Raw genomic sequence first — 20,612 nt, 5'->3', positions numbered from 1 at the left:
GAAAAAAATCACCAAAAACACTGTAATAATACAAAATGTTCCGATTGTATGCTTGGATGTTACCGCGGAGGCTGGCTGGTAAACAATGCCACCCGCGGAACATGTGAGCGTGGCTCAGGCCGCACATTGGACGCGTCTCGGACGAAGGCCGCTGAGCGGGTTTTTGGGCGCTATGCGGGGCAAAATTTTAGCGATCAAAGCGTCCGCTATGCGGATTGTCCGCTATGCAAGGCGTCCGTTATGCGGGGGTCCACTGTATATATAATTTTTTTTTTTTTTCCAACAAGTCGGTCGTCTCCCACCGAGGCAGGGTGACCCAAAAAAAAAAAGAAAGAAAATCCCCAAAAAGAAAATACTTTCATCATCATTCAACACTTTCACCACACTCACACATTATCACTGCTTTTGCAGAGGTGCTCAGAATACAACAGTTTAGAAGCATATACGTATAGAGATACACAACATATCCCTCCAAACTGCCAATATCCCAAACCCCTCCTTTAAAGTGCAGGCATTGTACTTCCCATTTCCAGGACTCAAGTCCGACTATATGAAAATAACCGGTTTCCCTGAATCCCTTCACTAAACATTACCCTGCTCACACTCCAACAGATCGTCAGGTCCCAAAAACCATTCGTCTCCATTCACACCTGTCTAACACACTCATGCACACTTGCTGGAAGTCCAAGCCCCTCGCCCACAAAACCTCATTTACCCTTGGTTTTTGTGTTTAATCCGTTCCAGAGTGATCGGTAAAAACAGAAACCATTTTTCCCTATAAGAAATAATGTAAATCCAATTAATCCATTCCAGACACCCAGAAGTATTAACAAAAAAAAATTTGTTTTACCTTAAAGATAGATTTACATGCACAAAAGAATGAACATTCAACACGACACTTACCTTTATTGAAGGCTGTTGTTGATGGATGGAAGACAGGGAAGAGGGGAGAGGGAAGAGAGGTTATCGTTTGGAAGGGGAATCCTTTTCCAAAAGGATTCTAGGTACCAAGTCCTTATCCAGGGTCACTTCCCTCGCTTAAATATAGATTTACATGCAGATAAGAATGACAAATAAATATAAAACACTAATAAAATGTATAAATGAACATTTAACATCACTTTTTTTTTTTCCAACAAGTCGGCAGTCTCCCACCGAGGCAGGGTGACCCAAAAAAGAAAGAAAATCCCAAAAAGAAAATACTATCATCATTCAACACTTTCACCACACTCACACATTATCACTGTTTTTGCAGAGGTGCTCAGAATACAACAGTTTAGAAGCATACACATATAAAGATACACAACATATCCCTCCAAACATCACACTTGCCTTTATTGAAGACTCTTGTTGGTGTATGGCAGACAGGGCAGAGGGGAGAGGGAGGCCGAGTTTATTGTTGGAGACAGGACAATATGCTTCAATATGACACTAATATCAACTCTACAGCTTATTTATCTATCACAATTCAACTAACATGACATAATAAACAATATTAATAGCATACAAACATGACAAATACTCTAGAATGAATAAAGTAAGTCATTATGTATGTCACGAGTGCTATCCTGTTGTTGTTGTTGGGTGTATAAGGGCCACAGAGCATAAGTCATACATGGTGGTGGCGAGGCGAAGGTAGCCCTATATAACTTCAACAACACTGGAGGAGTTAGGTTCGTACTGTCCTTTTTCTATCGATTAATCGCTTAACTTACTTCCTACACTGTTAATGCTACACATTATCGCTGGCTGGAGCTATAGCCTTTATCAATTCATGCTGCTTTAGTATCGTACATATCATAGAATCACCAAATGACTGAAGAAGGCACATTCTCCCCTCTATCTTCCTCCTCCACTTTGGTTCTTTGCTACGATTTCTTTCTTTAATTCTATCGTGCTCCTCAATTTCTTTACCAAAGGACTGGCACTAGGAGCTTTCTTTGGGCCCACGGTGGCTTATTTAGCAGTCACACACAATAAACAAGTGCCAAAAACAATGGATTATTATGAAAAGTTTCGTATGACCTCACAGGATATGTTCACTAACCGAGAAACAATGCAACACTGCCTGAGAATGCGTGTGGGAGGCGGCTTTGTCTGTGCACTGGACAGGTTCTGTACCATTGATGAAAACAGAGGAAATCCGTGATAACAGATCAATGAAAAGGGAGGGTCCCCTCCCCCTCCTCCCCTATCCCCCCCTTCCTCTCTGGAACGGATTAATCATGGAACTGGGGGGGGGGGGTTCCACTGTATGTACTCACCTATTTGTGGTTGCAGGGGTCGAGTCCTAGCTCCTGGTATGTATGTGTGTATTACACACACACACACACACACACACACACTAAATAAGATCACAGTAAACAGGTGATATCAGAATATGCAAAAAACCATTGTGAAAGAATAGTGAAATTCCAAGTGCTTTTGTGACTTCTCACATTATCAAGGAAATCTGCTAGCTGGACTTGAATCCTGCAGGTGGGAAGTATAGTGTCTGTACTCTGAAGGTGATGGTGTAGTGGTGGTGGTACTGCTGTTGCAGTCTCAGGAATCATATGAATTACGATGTCTGTATACTCTGGGTAAGACAGCAATGTAATAAATTCCAGTAAATGTGTTTGCTTTTTAGATCACCATACCTTGGTGGTTCATGGCATACAATATCTTTTTATTTTCAATTTCCATCCATCATCTCAGAATTGCTGCTGAATGCTAGCAGTTCTCCATCTTGATCCTTTTTCATGGTTGTATGCCCTGTCTTTAATAATTTGAAAGGGACATAATGCTTATAAATATTTTAATATTTTATATTTTAAAATTTTATTTATTTAAGTCATGTATAATACAAGATCTAGTAGACCTCTGTCATGGCAACCTAAAATAGAATCACCAGGGAAAAATACAGATTCCCTACATTGCAAACAGGGTTTCACTTCACACAATACTTTGTTTACATTATTAACTCCACATAATGCAAACACTTTTTTCCTGACAACCTAACTTTTTCACATTCCCATTCTCTCTGCTGATTTAACCCTGATTATTCTTCATAAAAATGAACTTACTGAGAGAGGCCAGCTGTGCAGAGGGGGGTTCATCAGCAAGGTCTATTAAAGACACTTCTTGTGGTTGTGGAGGTCGCTGTGGTTCTGAAGTCTGTTGGGGTTGTGTGTGGAGTGGCTGTGGAGACTTGGTGGGACTACTGAGGCCTTTTACCTTGTTCATGTGGCGATCATATCTGAAAAATGTGTTCACATGGCAATCATATCTGAAAAATATAAACAGTCTGTGGAGACAAAGAACTATGTCTATGGAAGCAAAGAGGGGAATGTATGAAAGTATAGTTATACCAATGCTCTTACATGGGTGTGACTGTTGCAACAAGGTGGTGACTGTTGCAACAAGAAGGCTGGAGGCAGTGGAGATGTCACGTCTGAGGGCACTGTGTGGTGTGAATATAATCCAGAGAATTCGCAGTTTGGAAATTAGGAGGAGGTGCAGGATTACTAAAACTATTATCTAGAGGGCTGAGGAGGGGTTGTTGAAGTGGTTTGGACATGTAGAGAGGATGGAACAAAACAGAATGACTGAGTGTATAAATCTACAGTGGAGAGAAGGTGGGGTAGGGGCCAGCCTAGGAAGGGTTGGAAGGGTAAAGGATGTTTTGTGTGAGAGGGGCTTGGACTTCCAGCAAGCATGCATCAGCATTAGATAGGAGCAAATGAATGCAAATGATTTTTAGGACTTGACATGCTGTTGGAGTATGAGCAAGGTAACATTTATGAAGGGATTCACGGAAACTGGCAGGCCGGACTCGAGTCCTGGAAATGGGAAGTACAGTGCCTGCACTCTGAAGGAAGGGGTGTTAATGTTGCAGTTTTATAACTAACATAAGCATGCCTCTGGCAAGACAGTGATGGAGTGAATGATGGTGAAAGCTTTCTTTTTCCGGCCACCGAAAAAAAATAAATATAAAGTTGTTTCTTCATTTTCAATGCCTTGTAGCTTGGCCTTTTAACCCCTTAACCCTTGCACTGTTGCTACCCCCAAAATTAAAAGTGCCGACTGTCACATTACTGTAATAACGAAAATGAAAATCTAAAATTTAGTTCACAACTTTTAACAATCACTTCCCAATATTAAACTGAATTAACTAACATGTTTCCATTATACAGTTTAAAGTTTTTTTTAAACCCTGAAGAAACACTGAAACAGAAAAAAACATACATTAAGAAGGTAATTTTTTATTTCTCATGGGCCAGACAAATTACTTAGTAAATAAACTTTCTTTCAACACACTGGCCGTATCCCACCAAGGTGGGGTGGCCCAAAAGGAAAAACGAAAGTTTCTCCTTTTACATTTAGTAATATATGCAGGAGAAGGGGTTACTAGCCCCTTGCTCCTTTAGTAAATAAACATTTGAATTACTTATATGTTCAATTTGATCTTATAATTCAGATATAATTTGATACAATAAACAGCTTAGAACTTCAAGGGAAATCGGAGAATCCTTCCTCTGTAAGACATGCATGTCATAAGAGGTGACTAAAATGCCAGGAGCAAGGGGGCTAGTAACCTCTTTTCATAAATAAATTACTAAATGTAAAAGAAAAACTTCATGAAAATGTTTCTTCTTTTCAGATCACACCCTGCCAGTGGGAGATGGCTGGTGTTAAAAAAAAAAAAATCAGAAGCCCCTTATTATGCAAATGCATTTCAGGCAAACTATTCATAAAGCTTATATACCTCCTACATCTGGGCCCAGTATACAACTTAAGTCACCACAGTTCGGGTAATTCATTACATTATAAATAAATTACACTGAAATTCCACCAATTCAATGACCTGCATTTTATGGAGTGACTGTGCTGAGGTGGTTATCCACGAGATAATCTCTAACTTGGGCAAGAGAGTTTGGGATTTTGCTGGCCAGATTTGTTCTAATAGTAATAAAGAAGTCACCTAATTTATATGGTGTCTCTCAGGCTTAGAGGGAAGGTTCATTAGATTCACCTAGAATTACTTCTTTGGATTTAGTTAATTTACTGGTGCCTGGTATTTAAGAAAGTGTTTTCAGTTTTTTTTTTTTATATTTTCCTTAATAGATTTTAAACTCATAATGTACAAACATTAATAATAATAACAGTTTACCTAAGGAAGAGGTTATTAAGATCATCATTAATACGTAAAAGATCGGCGGTGAGAATGTCGTCGCTGACCCTTCCCACAAGTTCAACCACTCGCTGCTGCATCGCTCTACAAGTTGCATGAAGCTCCTGTGCAGAGAAATTTATCATGATAGCACATTTAATAATTTGATATTAAAAACAATGTAAATCTGCAGGATTTATTGTTTCCATGTTCAGCAGTGTTTACACTATTAGCTGTAATATTGTACTTAAACTGATTCTGTATATATTACCAGCTACAATAATGATCACCTAATTAGTTAACAAATGTTTACAACATTACAATCAGTGGTTATGCAGTCTTCCATATTTTATTTATAAACCAACTATACACCTTTCTCAATAATAAAAAAAAAAATACACCAATGCTATATTTACCAGAATATTCTTTACATACAAATCTTTAATGCTAAAATACAGTACCATGTATAATACAGTAGGGCCCCGCTTTACAGCATTTCATGTTAAGGCGTTCCGCTAATACGGACATTTCAAATTATGACCAAAACTCTCTATACGGCTCCCCCAACTGACTTTCTAATAGTACTTTCTAATACATTCTCCGCGAGATCCGTAAGCACTAAATCTCTTCATTATGTCTGGAAACTCCAAAATTTCAAGTGTTTTTAAAAGTTATTTCATATTTTATATATACTCTGATAATTATACTCATGTATACCTGTACCTAAATAAACTTACATACTGCGCTGGCATGCAGGTACACGTTAAAATCAGCAAGAATGCCTCGTGTCTCGAGACGTCATATTAGTAATGATGATAATCATCGAGTCATTAAATGTCATAGATTACGTTAATATACGTGTTTTCATTAACTCTGAGGGTCGACAGGCCCTCTGAGACTTGTTCTCAGGGTCGGCCAAATTAAAAAAAAAAAAAAAAAAAAAAAAAAAAAAAAAGTTTTCTTATGAAAAGATAAAGAATCTTTTCTCGATCATAATGACACCAAAAGTATGAAATTTGATGGAAAACTTACGGAATTATGCTCTCGCGAAGTTAGTGGTCACAGCAATGTTTACACATCGGCGATTTTGCCCAATTTGAGCCCTATTTTCAGCCAATTCCACTGTACTAGTTGACAAAAATCATGAATATTTCGCTAGAACTCCATTTTTTCTATTGAATGAGTGCAAGAAACCACCCATTTACCAATTTCAACTATCCAGAACAGTAGTCAGAATTTAGCAATTTTGCCAATTTCACACAAATTTCAAAAGATGCCAATTTCCGAATGGGGTCCAGAATAAACAAGAAAGACATTCCTGGCACTAAAATGACATTTCCTCTGTTCATTAGTCATGTCCCAAGGCCCCTCTTACATTCTTTTGCTTTCCACTTGGAATTTTTATTCTCACAAAAAATAGAAGATTTACTGCATTAGTGTAAAAAATGGTATAAATAATATCAGCGCACTTGTGAAAGAATATTAGACTCACCAGTTGACGTGTATTGGATGCTTGGCATGGTTTGTTTACTTTTGAACTTCAGTAAAAATCGAACATTTCTGCTACTTTGAGCTCAATTTCAAGGTACTTTGCATTGTAAAAACAGTCAAAATCATCTCAATTTCTGTAACATATCTTCCATTCTATAACATGAGACCAAGAAAACTAGAATACATGTACAACAATAAATGCCATACGAAAATACAGTGCAAAGTCGCTGTTTTATTCAAAAAACACGGTCAGTTTTTTTTCTCATCATGCACTGTGTGCTGCAGGATTTTTTTTTTATACTGCGCACAATGACCACAGACCCATTCTTTCATATGTAGGCCTACCAGCTTTCTCCCACTAGATTTGAGGGTGCTAGAATTTAGGTGTACTAGTACGTCAAAAACCCTGGGTCATAAGCCATACTAGTAAGGCCGAAACCCTCAAAGGGTTAATCCATCTACGATATTTTTTCAAAATTATATAATAAACACGATGCATAACATATAAAGATGATAAATCCACCCCACAGTAGAATAAATAAACAAATACAAGATGCAGCCAGATGACTAGCACAAGTGATGCCATATTAGATATAATAACAATCACCGAGTTCTCCATGGGGAAGTGGAACAGAATTCTTCCTCCGTAAGCCATGCGTGTAGTAAGAGGCGACTAAAATGCCGGGAGCAAGGGGCTAGTAACCCCTTCTCCTGTATATATTACTAAATGTAAAAGGAGAAATTTTCCTTTTTCCTTTTGGGCCACCCCGCCTAGGTGGGATACGGCCAGTTTGTTGAAAGAAGAATCATCGAGTCTCATTAAATGTTGTATATTATGTTAATATACACGTTTTCATTAATCCATGATATTCTTTTCAAAATTATATAATAAACACGATACATAACATAAACACGATAAATACACCCCACAATAGAATAAATAAATATGAGATTTGGTAGCCAGACTTTTATGAGTGACGGCAAGAATAACATTTTCTCTAGTCTAACATCAGAGAAAATGTGTTACTGGGGGTAACTGTAGAAAATTATTCCTTTTGTATATAAGTAAGTTTACTCAGGTATACACAAATACAGTTACATAGATTATCATACATAACAGCATATGTGTAGAGAACCTAGGATAACCCAAAAAAGTCAGAGTGACTTATTTCCATTGCCTTCACTCAGAGCGTCATATCTTCTAAAAACGGTGTTACATGAGAATGGGCGTGTTCTTCTTTATTTATTTACCGTATCAATGAAGAGACAATTTGTACACAATGTAACTTGTACACAAATCAGAAGTGTACACTTTGCTAACAAAACTTGCGTTCGCCTGGTTTGTTTACATAACTCTGCGCCTGTCCTCCCTTATGTACTCACTCTCTCTCTCTCTCTCTCTCTCTTTTATTCGTTTTATCTCGTTTACTCACCCCTGACCCTACATTAAGACTACAAATATTTTAAGGTAAGTAATGAGTGAACTGTATATGCATTTTATCGCTCTGGGATGCTTAAATATCATAGAACAGTATGTGTGGGTGGAATGGCCTGGTATGTAGCCTGGCTGACTACCATGCATACCACACTTGATTACTTACAATAAAAACTACTTGTCTCACCCTAGATTAAGACTACAAAGATTTTAAGGTAAGTAATGAGTGAACTGTATATGCATTTTCGCTCTGGGATGCCTAAATGTAATAGAATATTATGTGTAGGTGGGGTGGCCTGGTATGGTAGCCCGGCTGACTACCATACATACCACACTTGATTACTTACAATAAATACTACTTGTCTCATCCTAGATTAAGACTACAAATATTTTAAGGTAAGTAATGAGTGCACTATGGGTGTATTTTACTTTTTTATTGTTTTTTGATGCCTAGTTCTATTGCTAACCTAATGTATGTTAGTGTAAATTTATCTAGTATCTGTATGCATTTTTTTTTTTTTTTTTTATTATCACACCGGCTGATTCCCACCAAGGCAGGGTGGCCCGAAAAAGAAAAACTTTCACCATCATTCACTCCATCACTGTCTTGCCAGAAGGGTGCTTTACACTACAGTTTTTAAACTGCAACATTAACACCCCTCCTTCAGAGTGCAGGCACTGTACTTCCCATCTCCAGGACTCAAGTCCGGCCTGCCGGTTTCCCTGAATCCCTTCATAAATGTTACTTTGCTCACACTCCAACAGCACGTCAAGTATTAAAAACCATTTGTCTCCATTCACTCCTATCAAACACACTCACGCATGCCTGCTGGAAGTCCAAGCCCCTCGCACACAAAACCTCCTTTACCCCCTCCCTCCAACCCTTCCTAGGCCGACCCCTACCCCGCCTTCCTTCCACTACAGACTGATACACTCTTGAAGTCATTCTGTTTCGCTCCATTCTCTCTACATGTCCGAACCACCTCAACAACCCTTCCTCAGCCCTCTGGACAACAGTTTTTGTAATCCCGCACCTCCTCCTAACTTCCAAACTACGAATTCTCTGCATTATATTCACACCACACATTGCCCTCAGACATGACATCTCCACTGCCTCCAGCCTTCTCCTCGCTGCAACATTCATCACCCACGCTTCACACCCATATAAGAGCGTTGGTAAAACTATACTCTCATACATTCCCCTCTTTGCCTCCAAGGACAAAGTTCTTTGTCTCCACAGACTCCTAAGTGCACCACTCACTCTTTTTCCCTCATCAATTCTATGATTCACCTCATCTTTCATAGACCCATCCGCTGACACGTCCACTCCCAAATATCTGAATACGTTCACCTCCTCCATACTCTCTCCCTCCAATCTGATATTCAATCTTTCATCACCTAATCTTTTTGTTATCCTCATAACCTTACTCTTTCCTGTATTCACCTTTAATTTTCTTCTTTTGCACACCCTACCAAATTCATCCACCAATCTCTGCAACTTCGCTTCAGAATCTCCCAAGAGCACAGTGTCATCAGCAAAGAGCAGCTTTGACAACTCCCACTTTGTGTGTGATTCATTATCTTTTAACTCCACGCCTCTTGCCAAGACCCTCGCATTTACTTCTCTTACAACCCCATCTATAAATATATTAAACAACCACGGTGACATCACACATCCTTGTCTAAGGCCTACTTTTACTGGGAAAAAATTTCCCTCTTTCCTACATACTCTAACTTGAGCCTCACTATCCTCGTAAAAACTCTTCACTGCTTTCAGTAACCTACCTCCTACACCATACACTTGCAACATCTGCCACATTGCCCCCCTATCCACCCTGTCATACGCCTTTTCCAAATCCATAAATGCCACAAAGACCTCTTTAGCCTTATCTAAATACTGTTCACTTATATGTTTCACTGTAAACACCTGGTCCACACACCCCCTACCTTTCCTAAAGCCTCCTTGTTCATCTGCTATCCTATTCTCCGTCTTACTCTTAATTCTTTCAATTATAACTCTACCATACACTTTACCAGGTACACTCAACAGACTTATCCCCCTATAATTTTTGCACTCTCTTTTATCCCCTTTGCCTTTATACAAAGGAACTATGCATGCTCTCTGCCAATCCCTAGGTACCTTACCCTCTTCCATACATTTATTAAATAATTGCACCAACCACTCCAAAACTATATCCCCACCTGCTTTTAACATTTCTATCTTTATCCCATCAATCCCGGCTGCCTTACCCCCTTTCATTTTACCTACTGCCTCACGAACTTCCCCCACACTCACAACTGGCTCTTCCTCACTCCTACAAGATGTTATTCCTCCTTGCCCTATACACGAAATCACAGCTTCCCTATCTTCATCAACATTTAACAATTCCTCAAAATATTCCTTCCATCTTCCCAATACCTCTAACTCTCCATTTAATAACTCTCCTCTCCTATTTTTAACTGACAAATCCATTTGTTCTCTGGGCTTTCTTAACTTGTTAATCTCACTCCAAAACTTTTTCTTATTTTCAACAAAATTTGTTGATAACATCTCACCCACTCTCTCATTTGCTCTCTTTTTACATTGCTTCACCACTCTCTTAACTTCTCTCTTTTTCTCCATATACTCTTCCCTCCTTGCATCACTTCTACTTTGTAAAAACTTCTCATATGCTAACTTTTTCTCCCTTACTACTCTCTTTACATCATCATTCCACCAATCGCTCCTCTTCCCTCCTGCACCCACTTTCCTGTAACCACAAACTTCTGCTGAACACTCTAACACTACATTTTTAAACCTACCCCATACCTCTTCGACCCCATTGCCTATGCTCTCATTAGCCCATCTATCCTCCAATAGCTGTTTATATCTTACCCTAACTGCCTCCTCTTTTAGTTTATAAACCTTCACCTCTCTCTTCCCTGATGCTTCTATTCTCCTTGTATCCCATCTACCTTTTACTCTCAGTGTAGCTACAACTAGAAAGTGATCTGATATATCTGTGGCCCCTCTATAAACATGTACATCCTGAAGTCTACTCAACAGTCTTTTATCTACCAATACATAATCCAACAAACTACTGTCATTTCACCCTACATCATATCGTGTATACTTATTTATCCTCTTTTTCTTAAAATATGTATTACCTATAACTAAACCCCTTTCTATACAAAGTTCAATCAAAGGGCTCCCATTATCATTTACACCTGGCACCCCAAACTTACCTACCACACCCTCTCTAAAAGTTTCTCCTACTTTAGCATTCAAGTCCCCTACCACAATTACTCTCTCACTTGGTTCAAAGGCTCCTATACATTCACTTAACATCTCCCAAAATCTCTCTCTCTCCTCTGCATTCCTCTCTTCTCCAGGTGCATACACACTTATTATGACCCACTTCTCGCATCCAACCTTTACTTTAATCCACATAATTCTTGAATTTACACATTCATATTCTCTTTTCTCCTTCCATAACTGATCATTTAACATTACTGCTACCCCTTCCTTTGCTCTAACTCTCTCAGATACTCCAGATTTAATCCCATTTATTTCCCCCCACTGAAACTCTCCTACCCCCTTCAGCTTTGTTTCGCTTAGGGCCAGGACATCCAACTTCTTTTCATTCATAACATCAGCAATCATCTGTTTCTTGTCATCCGCACTACATCCACGCACATTTAAGCAACCCAGTTTTATAAAGTTTTTCTTCTTCTCTTTTTTAGTAATTGTATACAGGAGAAGGGGTTACTAGCCCATTGCTCCCGGCATTTTAGTCGCCTCATACGACACGCATGGCTTACGGAGGAAAGATTCTTTTCCACTTCCCCATGGACAATAGAAGAAATAAAAAAGAACAAGAGCTATTTAGAAAAAGGAGAAAAACCTAGATGTATGTATATATATATATATATGCATGTGCGTGTCTGTGAAGTGTGACCAAAGTGTAAGTAGGAGTAGCAAGATATCCCTGTTATCTTAGCGTGTTTATGAGACAGAAAAAGAAACCAGCAATCCTACCATCATGCAAAACAGTTACAGGTTTTTGTTTCACAGTCATCTGGCAGGACGGTAGTACTTCCCTGGGTGGTTGCTGTCTACCAACCTACTACCTATCCAACCTACTACAGCGATTTCTGCTTTACGGCAGTACTGGAACCTAACCTGCCGTATAAGTGGGGCCCTACTGTATATGTCATAACCTGTAACAACTGTAAATCTTCTTGGTGCTCCTTTCCCGGGCTGAGTTCTCCTAGCATTTCTCCCAAGACTTTAGCATTTGATTCCACAACATCCAGTTCACTATGCAACTTGGCTCGTTGTTCAGCAGTCAAAGAAACTGGGGCAGCAGGAGTGGGTGTAGGTTGGTGGGGGTTTTGGCGACGAGGAGAAGTCACAGTACCCTGAGGCACACGAGGAGGACGTGGCTCTGGAGCTGTAGTCGTCTAGAAATATAGAGAGATTAATTTCAAATTTCTCATGTTAATTAAGAGAGCATAATTACTTTGTAGCCATAGAATTTTATGTTGTATAAAGTTCTGATCTTTGTGAGAATGCACTCTTAAAAAAAAATCTTTTGCAATATTATTATTTTATTATTTATCACACTGGCCGATTCCCACCAAGGCAGGGTGGCCCGAAAAAGAAAAACTTTCACCATCTTTCACTCCATCACTGTCTTGCCAGAAGGGTGCTTTACACTACAGTTTTTAAACTGCAACATTAACACCCCTCCTTCAGAGTGCAGGCACTGTACTTCCCATCTCCACGACTCAAGTCCGGCCTGCCGGTTTCCCTGAACCCCTTCATAAATGTTACTTTGCTCACACTCCAACAGCACGTCAAGTATTAAAAACCATTTGTCTCCATTCACTCCTATCAAACACGCTCACGCATGCCTGCTGGAAGTCCAAGCCCCTCGCACACAAAACCTCCTTTACCCCCTCTCTCCAACCTTTCCTAGGCCGACCCCTACCCTGCCTTCCTTCCACTACAGACTGATACACTCTTGAAGTCATTCTGTTTCGCTCCATTCTCTCTACATGTCCGAACCACCTCAACAACCCTTCCTCAGCCCTCTGGACAACAGTTTTGGTAATCCCGCACCTCCTCCTAACTTTCAAACTACGAATTCTCTGCATTATATTCACACCACACATTGCCCTCAGACATGACATCTCCACTGCCTCCAGCCTTCTCCTCGCTGCAACATTCAAATAATCAAATTCAAATAAACATAGTGGCATATGGGTACAATTCAGTTCTCTTCCCAATAGCAGACCAATATTTGAGCATAATGAACATACATGTCCAAGAGTTTTACTTGCCCAAAATTTCTCCTTAATTTTAATATTCTCATAAAAAATTTGCTGAATACTCAAATATTTGGAAAATAGTAAAATGCCAGTAAGCAAAACTATTTAACTAGTACTGTGTCGTCACTATTATTAGGCAAGGGCAGACATAGCCACAGTATTTTATCATTTAAACATGAAAAATTAATAATAAAGAGTATTTGCATGTTCAGTGATTAACAGGCCTATTTCAGAAAAAAAAAAAAGGATATAGGGATCCTAATTGCTCTCCAAAGTGATTTATCTGATTTTGCTAGTGCTAGAAAAGGTTAAAAATGTGTTATGCTTTGTATTTACTGTAAAATGATTAACATATGCCATGGTCCTGAAATTCATCTACTGTGTAAAGAGATGATACCTGTATCATGTTTCTTTAGACACCTGCACATCCTTCAGCCATTATTACTAGATCATAGCTTCAATTAACTGCAAACTGAATTAAAATTTATAGTTTAACAATAAATGATGTAAACTTGAGTTACTGTATAATTCTTTATGTTAAGTAAGAAAGAAAACCAATGTTACATACCATAATAGAAAAGAACTCGTCTCAACACCTAATACGAGTCGATTTATGATTGTCATATCACAAATACTATAATAGGGATAATATGCACAACAGCCATGTACTGGAAGTGGAATGAAAATTATATCAGCAATAATTCACAAGCTGCTGGCAAGGTATTACATACTCGCTGGGGTGTGATGATGGGAGCCATTGTGTCCAAATTTGTCATAGGAAATTCAACACCTTTATGCTTAAGCTCTGCATACACCTGGAAAAAAAAAAAAAAAAAAAAGGAAATTTAACTTGCTCTCTGGTGTGAAATATTCTACTGCATATACAATATCATTTTCCTTTTATACTTTGTTCTACAGAATGAATACAGTGGAACATCAAAAATCGAACGCATCACATATCGAACGTTTTGAAAATATGACCATTTTTTCGGACAAACTGTGTCCCTATTATCGAATGCGCCCCTATTTTCGGACCGCTGGGTATGGGACCTGTCTGCCAGCCCGCTCTGTCCGCGTCCCCGCGCAGGCGCCGCAAGCAGTCTAGCTTTGTTTATGCTTGAGTGAACACTAACCTGGGCTCTCATTCATGCATTTTATGGTTATTTCGTTGTGTTTAGTGCTTGTGGGACTGAAATAAGCTGCCATGGGCCCAAAGAAACTTGCTAGTGGTACCCCTGTGGTAAAGAAAGTGAGAAACACCATAGATGTGAAGAAGGAAATAATACAGAAGAATGAGAGTGGTGTGAGACTTGTTGAGCTTGCCAGGATGTATGGGAAAAACAAGTCGACCATCGGTTCTATCCTGTCAAAGAAAGAACAAATCAAGGAAGCTGATGTTGCGAAAGGTGTTAATATAGGGAGTGGATGAGGTGCCTTCTTCAAAGATTAAGGAGATTTGTGCCAAGTGGAATGATGTCCAAATATTTGTGCAGAAGTACCACCCTGAGCAAGCTGAAACAAGCCATCTTTGCAACAAGTTCAGTGACAGAACCATGTCCCATTTTAGGGAAATGTTAAAGAGGCACCAGAAACTGAGGACTGTGGACAGTTATTTTGTGAGACAGGGGTCCAGTGACTCTCAAGCTGGTCCTAGTGGCATTAAAAGACGGAGGAGGGAAGTAACCCCAGAGAGGGCTTTACCTGAAGTCCTCATGGAGGGGGAGTCTCCTTCCAAACACTAACCCCAACTCCCTCTCTCCTCCTCCCTATCTTCCAGATGCCATCACCAATCTTCAATAAAGGTAACTAAAAATGTTATTTTATATGTATTACTATACATAATTAAAAACTATAGCATTTGTTGTATGTAAAACTGTAATTAATCTCTATAAAATGTATTTTTTGTGTGAATATTTTTGGGTTTCTGGAACGGATTAAGTTCGATTTTTGAGGTTCCACTATTCCATTTTTTTTTTTTCTTTTTGTAACAAGTTGGCCGTCTCCCACCGAGGCAGGGTGACCCAAAAAGAAAAAATCCCCAAAAAGAAAATACTTTCATCATCATTCAACACTTTCACCTCACTCATACATACTCACTGTTTTTGCAGAGGTGCCCAGAACACAACAGTTTAGAAGCATGCAAGTATAAAGATACACAACATATCCCTCCAAAACTGCCAATATCCCAAACCCTTCCTTTAAAGTGCAGGCATTGTACTTCCCATTTCCAGTACTCAAGTCCGGCTATATAAAAATAACTGGTTTCCCTGAATCCCTTCACTAAATATTACCCTGCTCACACTCCAACAGCTCGTCAGGTCCCAAATACCATTCATCTCCATTCACTTCTATCTAACATGCTCACACATGCTTGTTGGAAGCCTTTCAAACCTGAATAACTGGATGGAATAGTACACAGTTTAATAAAAATAAAGATAAGGAAATTATTACAGAAAATACTGTACAATATAGTAGCAGGCAGTTATATACTGCAACTAAACTGTACCTTTAAATGTCTTTTGCACCTCAATAAATTTTTTTTTTTTTTTATTATCACACCGGCCGATTCCCACCAAGGCAGGGTGGCCCGAAAAAGAAAAACTTTCACCATCATTCACTCCATCACTGTCTTGCCAGAAGGGTGCTTTACACTACAGTTTTTAAACTGCAACATTAACACCCCTCCTTCAGAGTGCAGGCACTGTACTTCCCATCTCCAGGACTCAAGTCCGGCCCGCCGGTTTCCCTGAATCCCTTCATAAATGTTACCTTGCTCACACTCCAACAGCACGTCAAGTATTAAAAACCATTTGTCTCCATTCACTCCTATCAAACACGCTCACGCATGCCTGCTGGAAGTCCAAGCCCCTCGCACACAAAACCTCCTTTACCCCCTCCCTCCAACCCTTCCTAGGCCGACCCCTACCCCGCCTTCCTTCCACTACAGACTGATACACTCTTGAAGTCATTCTGTTTCGCTCCATTCTCTCTACATGTCCGAACCACCTCAACAACCCTTCCTCAGCCCTCTGGACAACAGTTTTGGTAATCCCGCACCTCCTCCTAACTTCCAAACTACGAATTCTCTGCATTATATTCACACCACACATTGCCCTCAGACATGACATCTCCACTGCCTCCAGCCTTCTCCTCGCTGCAACATTCATCACCCACGCTTCACACCCATATAAGAGCGTTGGTAAAACTATACTCTCATACATTCCCCTCTTTGCCTCCAAGGACAAAGTTCTTTGTCTCCACAGACTCCTAAGTGCACCACTCACTCTTTTTCCCTCATCAATTCTATGATTCACCTCATCTTTCATAGACCCATCCGCTGACACGTCCACTCCCAAATATCTGAATACGTTCACCTCCTCCATACTCTCTCCCTCCAATCTGATATTCAATCTTTCATCACCTAATCTTTTTGTTATCCTCATAACCTTACTCTTTCCTGTATTCACCTTTAATTTTCTTCTTTTGCACACCCTACCAAATTCATCCACCAATCTCTGCAACTTCTCTTCAGAATCTCCCAAGAGCACAGTGTCATCAGCAAAGAGCAGCTGTGACAACTCCCACTTTGTGTGTGATTCTTTATCTTTTAACTCCACGCCTCTTGCCAAGACCCTCGCATTTACTTCTCTTACAACCCCATCTATAAATATATTAAACAACCACGGTGACATCACACATCCTTGTCTAAGGCCTACTTTTACTGGGAAAAAATTTCCTTCTTTCCTACATACTCTAACTTGAGCCTCACTATCCTCGTAAAAACTCTTCACTGCTTTCAGTAACCTACCTCCTACACCATACACTTGCAACATCTGCCACATTGCCCCCCTATCCACCCTGTCATATGCCTTTTCCAAATCCATAAATGCCACAAAGACCTCTTTAGCCTTATCTAAATACTGTTCACTTATATGTTTCACTGTAAACACCTGGTCCACACACCCCCTACCTTTCCTAAAGCCTCCTTGTTCATCTGCTATCCTATTCTCCGTCTTACTCTTAATTCTTTCAATTATAACTCTACCATACACTTTACCAGGTACACTCAACAGACTTATCCCCCTATAATTTTTGCACTCTCTTTTATCCCCTTTGCCTTTATACAAAGGAACTATGCATGCTCTCTGCCAATCCCTAGGTACCTTACCCTCTTCCATACATTTATTAAATAATTGCACCAACCACTCCAAAACTATATCCCCACCTGCTTTTAACATTTCTATCTTTATCCCATCAATCCCGGCTGCCTTACCCCCTTTCATTTTGCCTACTGCCTCACGAACTTCCCCCACACTCACAACTGGCTCTTCCTCACTCCTACAAGATGTTATTCCTCCTTGCCCTATACACGAAATCACAGCTTCCCTATCTTCATCAACATTTAACAATTCCTCAAAATATTCCTTCCATCTTCCCAATACCTCTAACTCTCCATTTAATAACTCTCCTCTCCTATTTTTAACTGACAAATCCATTTGTTCTCTAGGCTTTCTTAACTTGTTAATCTCACTCCAAAACTTTTTCTTATTTTCAACAAAATTTGTTGATAACATCTCACCCACTCTCTCATTTGCTCTCTTTTTACATTGCTTCACCACTCTCTTAACTTCTCTCTTTTTCTCCATATACTCTTCCCTCCTTGCATCACTTCTACTTTGTAAAAACTTCTCATATGCTAACTTTTTCTCCCTTACTACTCTCTTTACATCATCATTCCACCAATCGCTCCTCTTCCCTCCTGCACCCACTTTCCTGTAACCACAAACTTCTGCTGAACACTCTAACACTACATTTTTAAACCTACCCCATACCTCTTCGACCCCATTGCCTATGCTCTCATTAGCCCATCTATCCTCCAATAGCTGTTTATATCTTACCCTAACTGCCTCCTCTTTTAGTTTATAAACCTTCACCTCTCTCTTCCCTGATGCTTCTATTCTCCTTGTATCCCATCTACCTTTTACTCTCAGTGTAGCTACAACTAGAAAGTGATCTGATATATCTGTGGCCCCTCTATAAACATGTACATCCTGAAGTCTACTCAACAGTCTTTTATCTACCAATACATAATCCAACAAACTACTGTCATTTCGCCCTACATCATATCGTGTATACTTATTTATCCTCTTTTTCTTAAAATATGTATTACCTATAACTAAACCCCTTTCTATACAAAGTTCAATCAAAGGGCTCCCATTATCATTTACACCTGGCACCCCAAACTTACCTACCACACCCTCTCTAAAAGTTTCTCCTACTTTAGCATTCAAGTCCCCTACCACAATTACTCTCTCACTTGGTTCAAAGGCTCCTATACATTCACTTAACATCTCCCAAAATCTCTCTCTCTCCTCTGCATTCCTCTCTTCTCCAGGTGCATACACGCTTATTATGACCCACTTCTCGCATCCAACCTTGACTTTAATCCACATAATTCTTGAATTTACACATTCATATTCTCTTTTCTCCTTCCATAACTGATCATTTAACATTACTGCTACCCCTTCCTTTGCTCTAACTCTCTCAGATACTCCAGATTTAATCCCATTTATTTCCCCCCACTGAAACTCTCCTACCCCCTTCAGCTTTGTTTCGCTTAGGGCCAGGACATCCAACTTCTTTTCATTCATAACATCAGCAATCATCTGTTTCTTGTCATCCGCACTACATCCACGCACATTTAAGCAACCCAGTTTTATCAAGTTTTTCTTCTTCTCTTTTTTAGTAATTGTATACAGGAGAAGGGGTTACTAGCCCATTGCTCCCGGCATTTTAGTCGCCTCATACGACACGCATGGCTTACGGAGGAAAGATTCTTTTCCACTTCCCCATGGACAATAGAAGATTTTTATGATTTTTATGATTTTTTTTTTCTATTCCTGGTACATACTTCACAATAAGACAAAAGTACATGTGCATTTCTGCTACATTAACACATGATAGACACTAAATGTTTATTAAATTTTGGGGGAAGCTTTTCAATACAAAGCTACAAGCTTAGTAACTATTAGTAATGCCTTCAAATAAATGTAAGTGCTATTACCTGACTAACACCAGAGAGCTCAGGCTGGTGACGAAAGGCATCTGCCCAGGATTGGATGAGGAGGAGAACTTTCTCTTGTACAGCAGCGGGAGGCTCATTCTTTGGACCTGACACCACCAGACATGCTCATTAGATTCATTATAAAAAAACACCCAAACTTTTTATACAATCACAAAGATATCAATTTAAGCCACATGATTATAAAGTAATTTATTGATGCATAAATAATTTAAGAGGCTTTGTTTAATTTTTAACAATCTAAATTATCATTTACAAGTCAATAGGAACTTACTGTAAAGGTACAGGTATTCAGCTTGTAACTACAGCATGCCTTTTACTCTAAAATGACATGTATAAGTCAAACTTTCACAGTGGCAGGGTGTCAACATAGCTATCCAAAAATTATATTAAACCCTAAGGGTGAAAACCCATTTTCTCCACAAGTCAAGAGTATTAGACCTTAGCAGGGTTAACCTGTTATATGCATATACAATAGTACAGTACTATAAACCATAGACTACATACACAAGTTACACTCACCAATAAGCTTCACTAAGTCTTGCACAAAGTCCTTACTGCAAGCGTGAACATGGAATCGCTTCCCACAGTTCTTGACACACGACTCCAACAACTGTGGAAGGCTAAGTTATAAACTGTATACCATGTTTCATTCATGAAATTCACTAGAATTTTTGTCAAGCAAGCAATACCAACTCTTTTATATGAATACAATTTTTTATCTTAAAAAATAACAGTTCTGTACGGGATATGAATTTTAAATAGATTAAAGAATATATATGAATGAACCTTGACAGGATCTGCACATTCTTACTGGATGATATTGAAATATTAGCTAACATCATAATATTTATTGTTGTTCACTCCAGTAAGTACTAGTGGAAGATAAACAAGCAAAGCTAATGTTACATAATGAGGAAAATAGTCAAGACACTCCTAATGGGTTATGAGATATGAAAGACATCAAAACAGTCACCAGGACATAAATTTAACTTTGTAATGCCCTTCATGACAATGTATCTAAAGATACTGAAAAGAATGCCTTTAATTTTAATATTAAACAATGAAACTGATAAAAATGGGAGCACACTGTATATACTATATACAAATTCTGATTATCCTTCTACTGCAAACAAAAA

At 39.1% G+C, this 20,612-nt stretch overlaps 1 protein-coding gene across 12 annotated transcripts in view; it reads right to left on the bottom strand.

Moving 5' to 3' along the window:
• Positions 1-20,612, bottom strand: part of LOC128695370 (TOM1-like protein 2) — a 92,084-nt gene that overhangs the window by 50,967 nt on the left and 20,505 nt on the right. For all 12 annotated transcript variants that reach the window (XM_070095455.1, XM_070095456.1, XM_070095461.1 and 9 more), the window contains 6 exons: positions 19,996-20,086; positions 19,456-19,562; positions 14,123-14,206; positions 12,279-12,521; positions 5,153-5,277; positions 3,066-3,238 (listed from right to left, as the gene is read on the bottom strand). In XM_070095455.1, the coding sequence (XP_069951556.1) occupies positions 3,066-3,238; positions 5,153-5,277; positions 12,279-12,521; positions 14,123-14,206; positions 19,456-19,562; positions 19,996-20,086 (823 nt within the window). The remainder of the gene's footprint in view (positions 1-3,065; positions 3,239-5,152; positions 5,278-12,278; positions 12,522-14,122; positions 14,207-19,455; positions 19,563-19,995; positions 20,087-20,612) is intronic.

Source organism: Cherax quadricarinatus, chromosome 50 (assembly GCF_038502225.1).
Source record: "Cherax quadricarinatus isolate ZL_2023a chromosome 50, ASM3850222v1, whole genome shotgun sequence".
Lineage (NCBI taxonomy): Eukaryota > Metazoa > Arthropoda > Malacostraca > Decapoda > Parastacidae > Cherax > Cherax quadricarinatus.
This window is presented reverse-complemented; position numbering and strand designations above follow the sequence as displayed.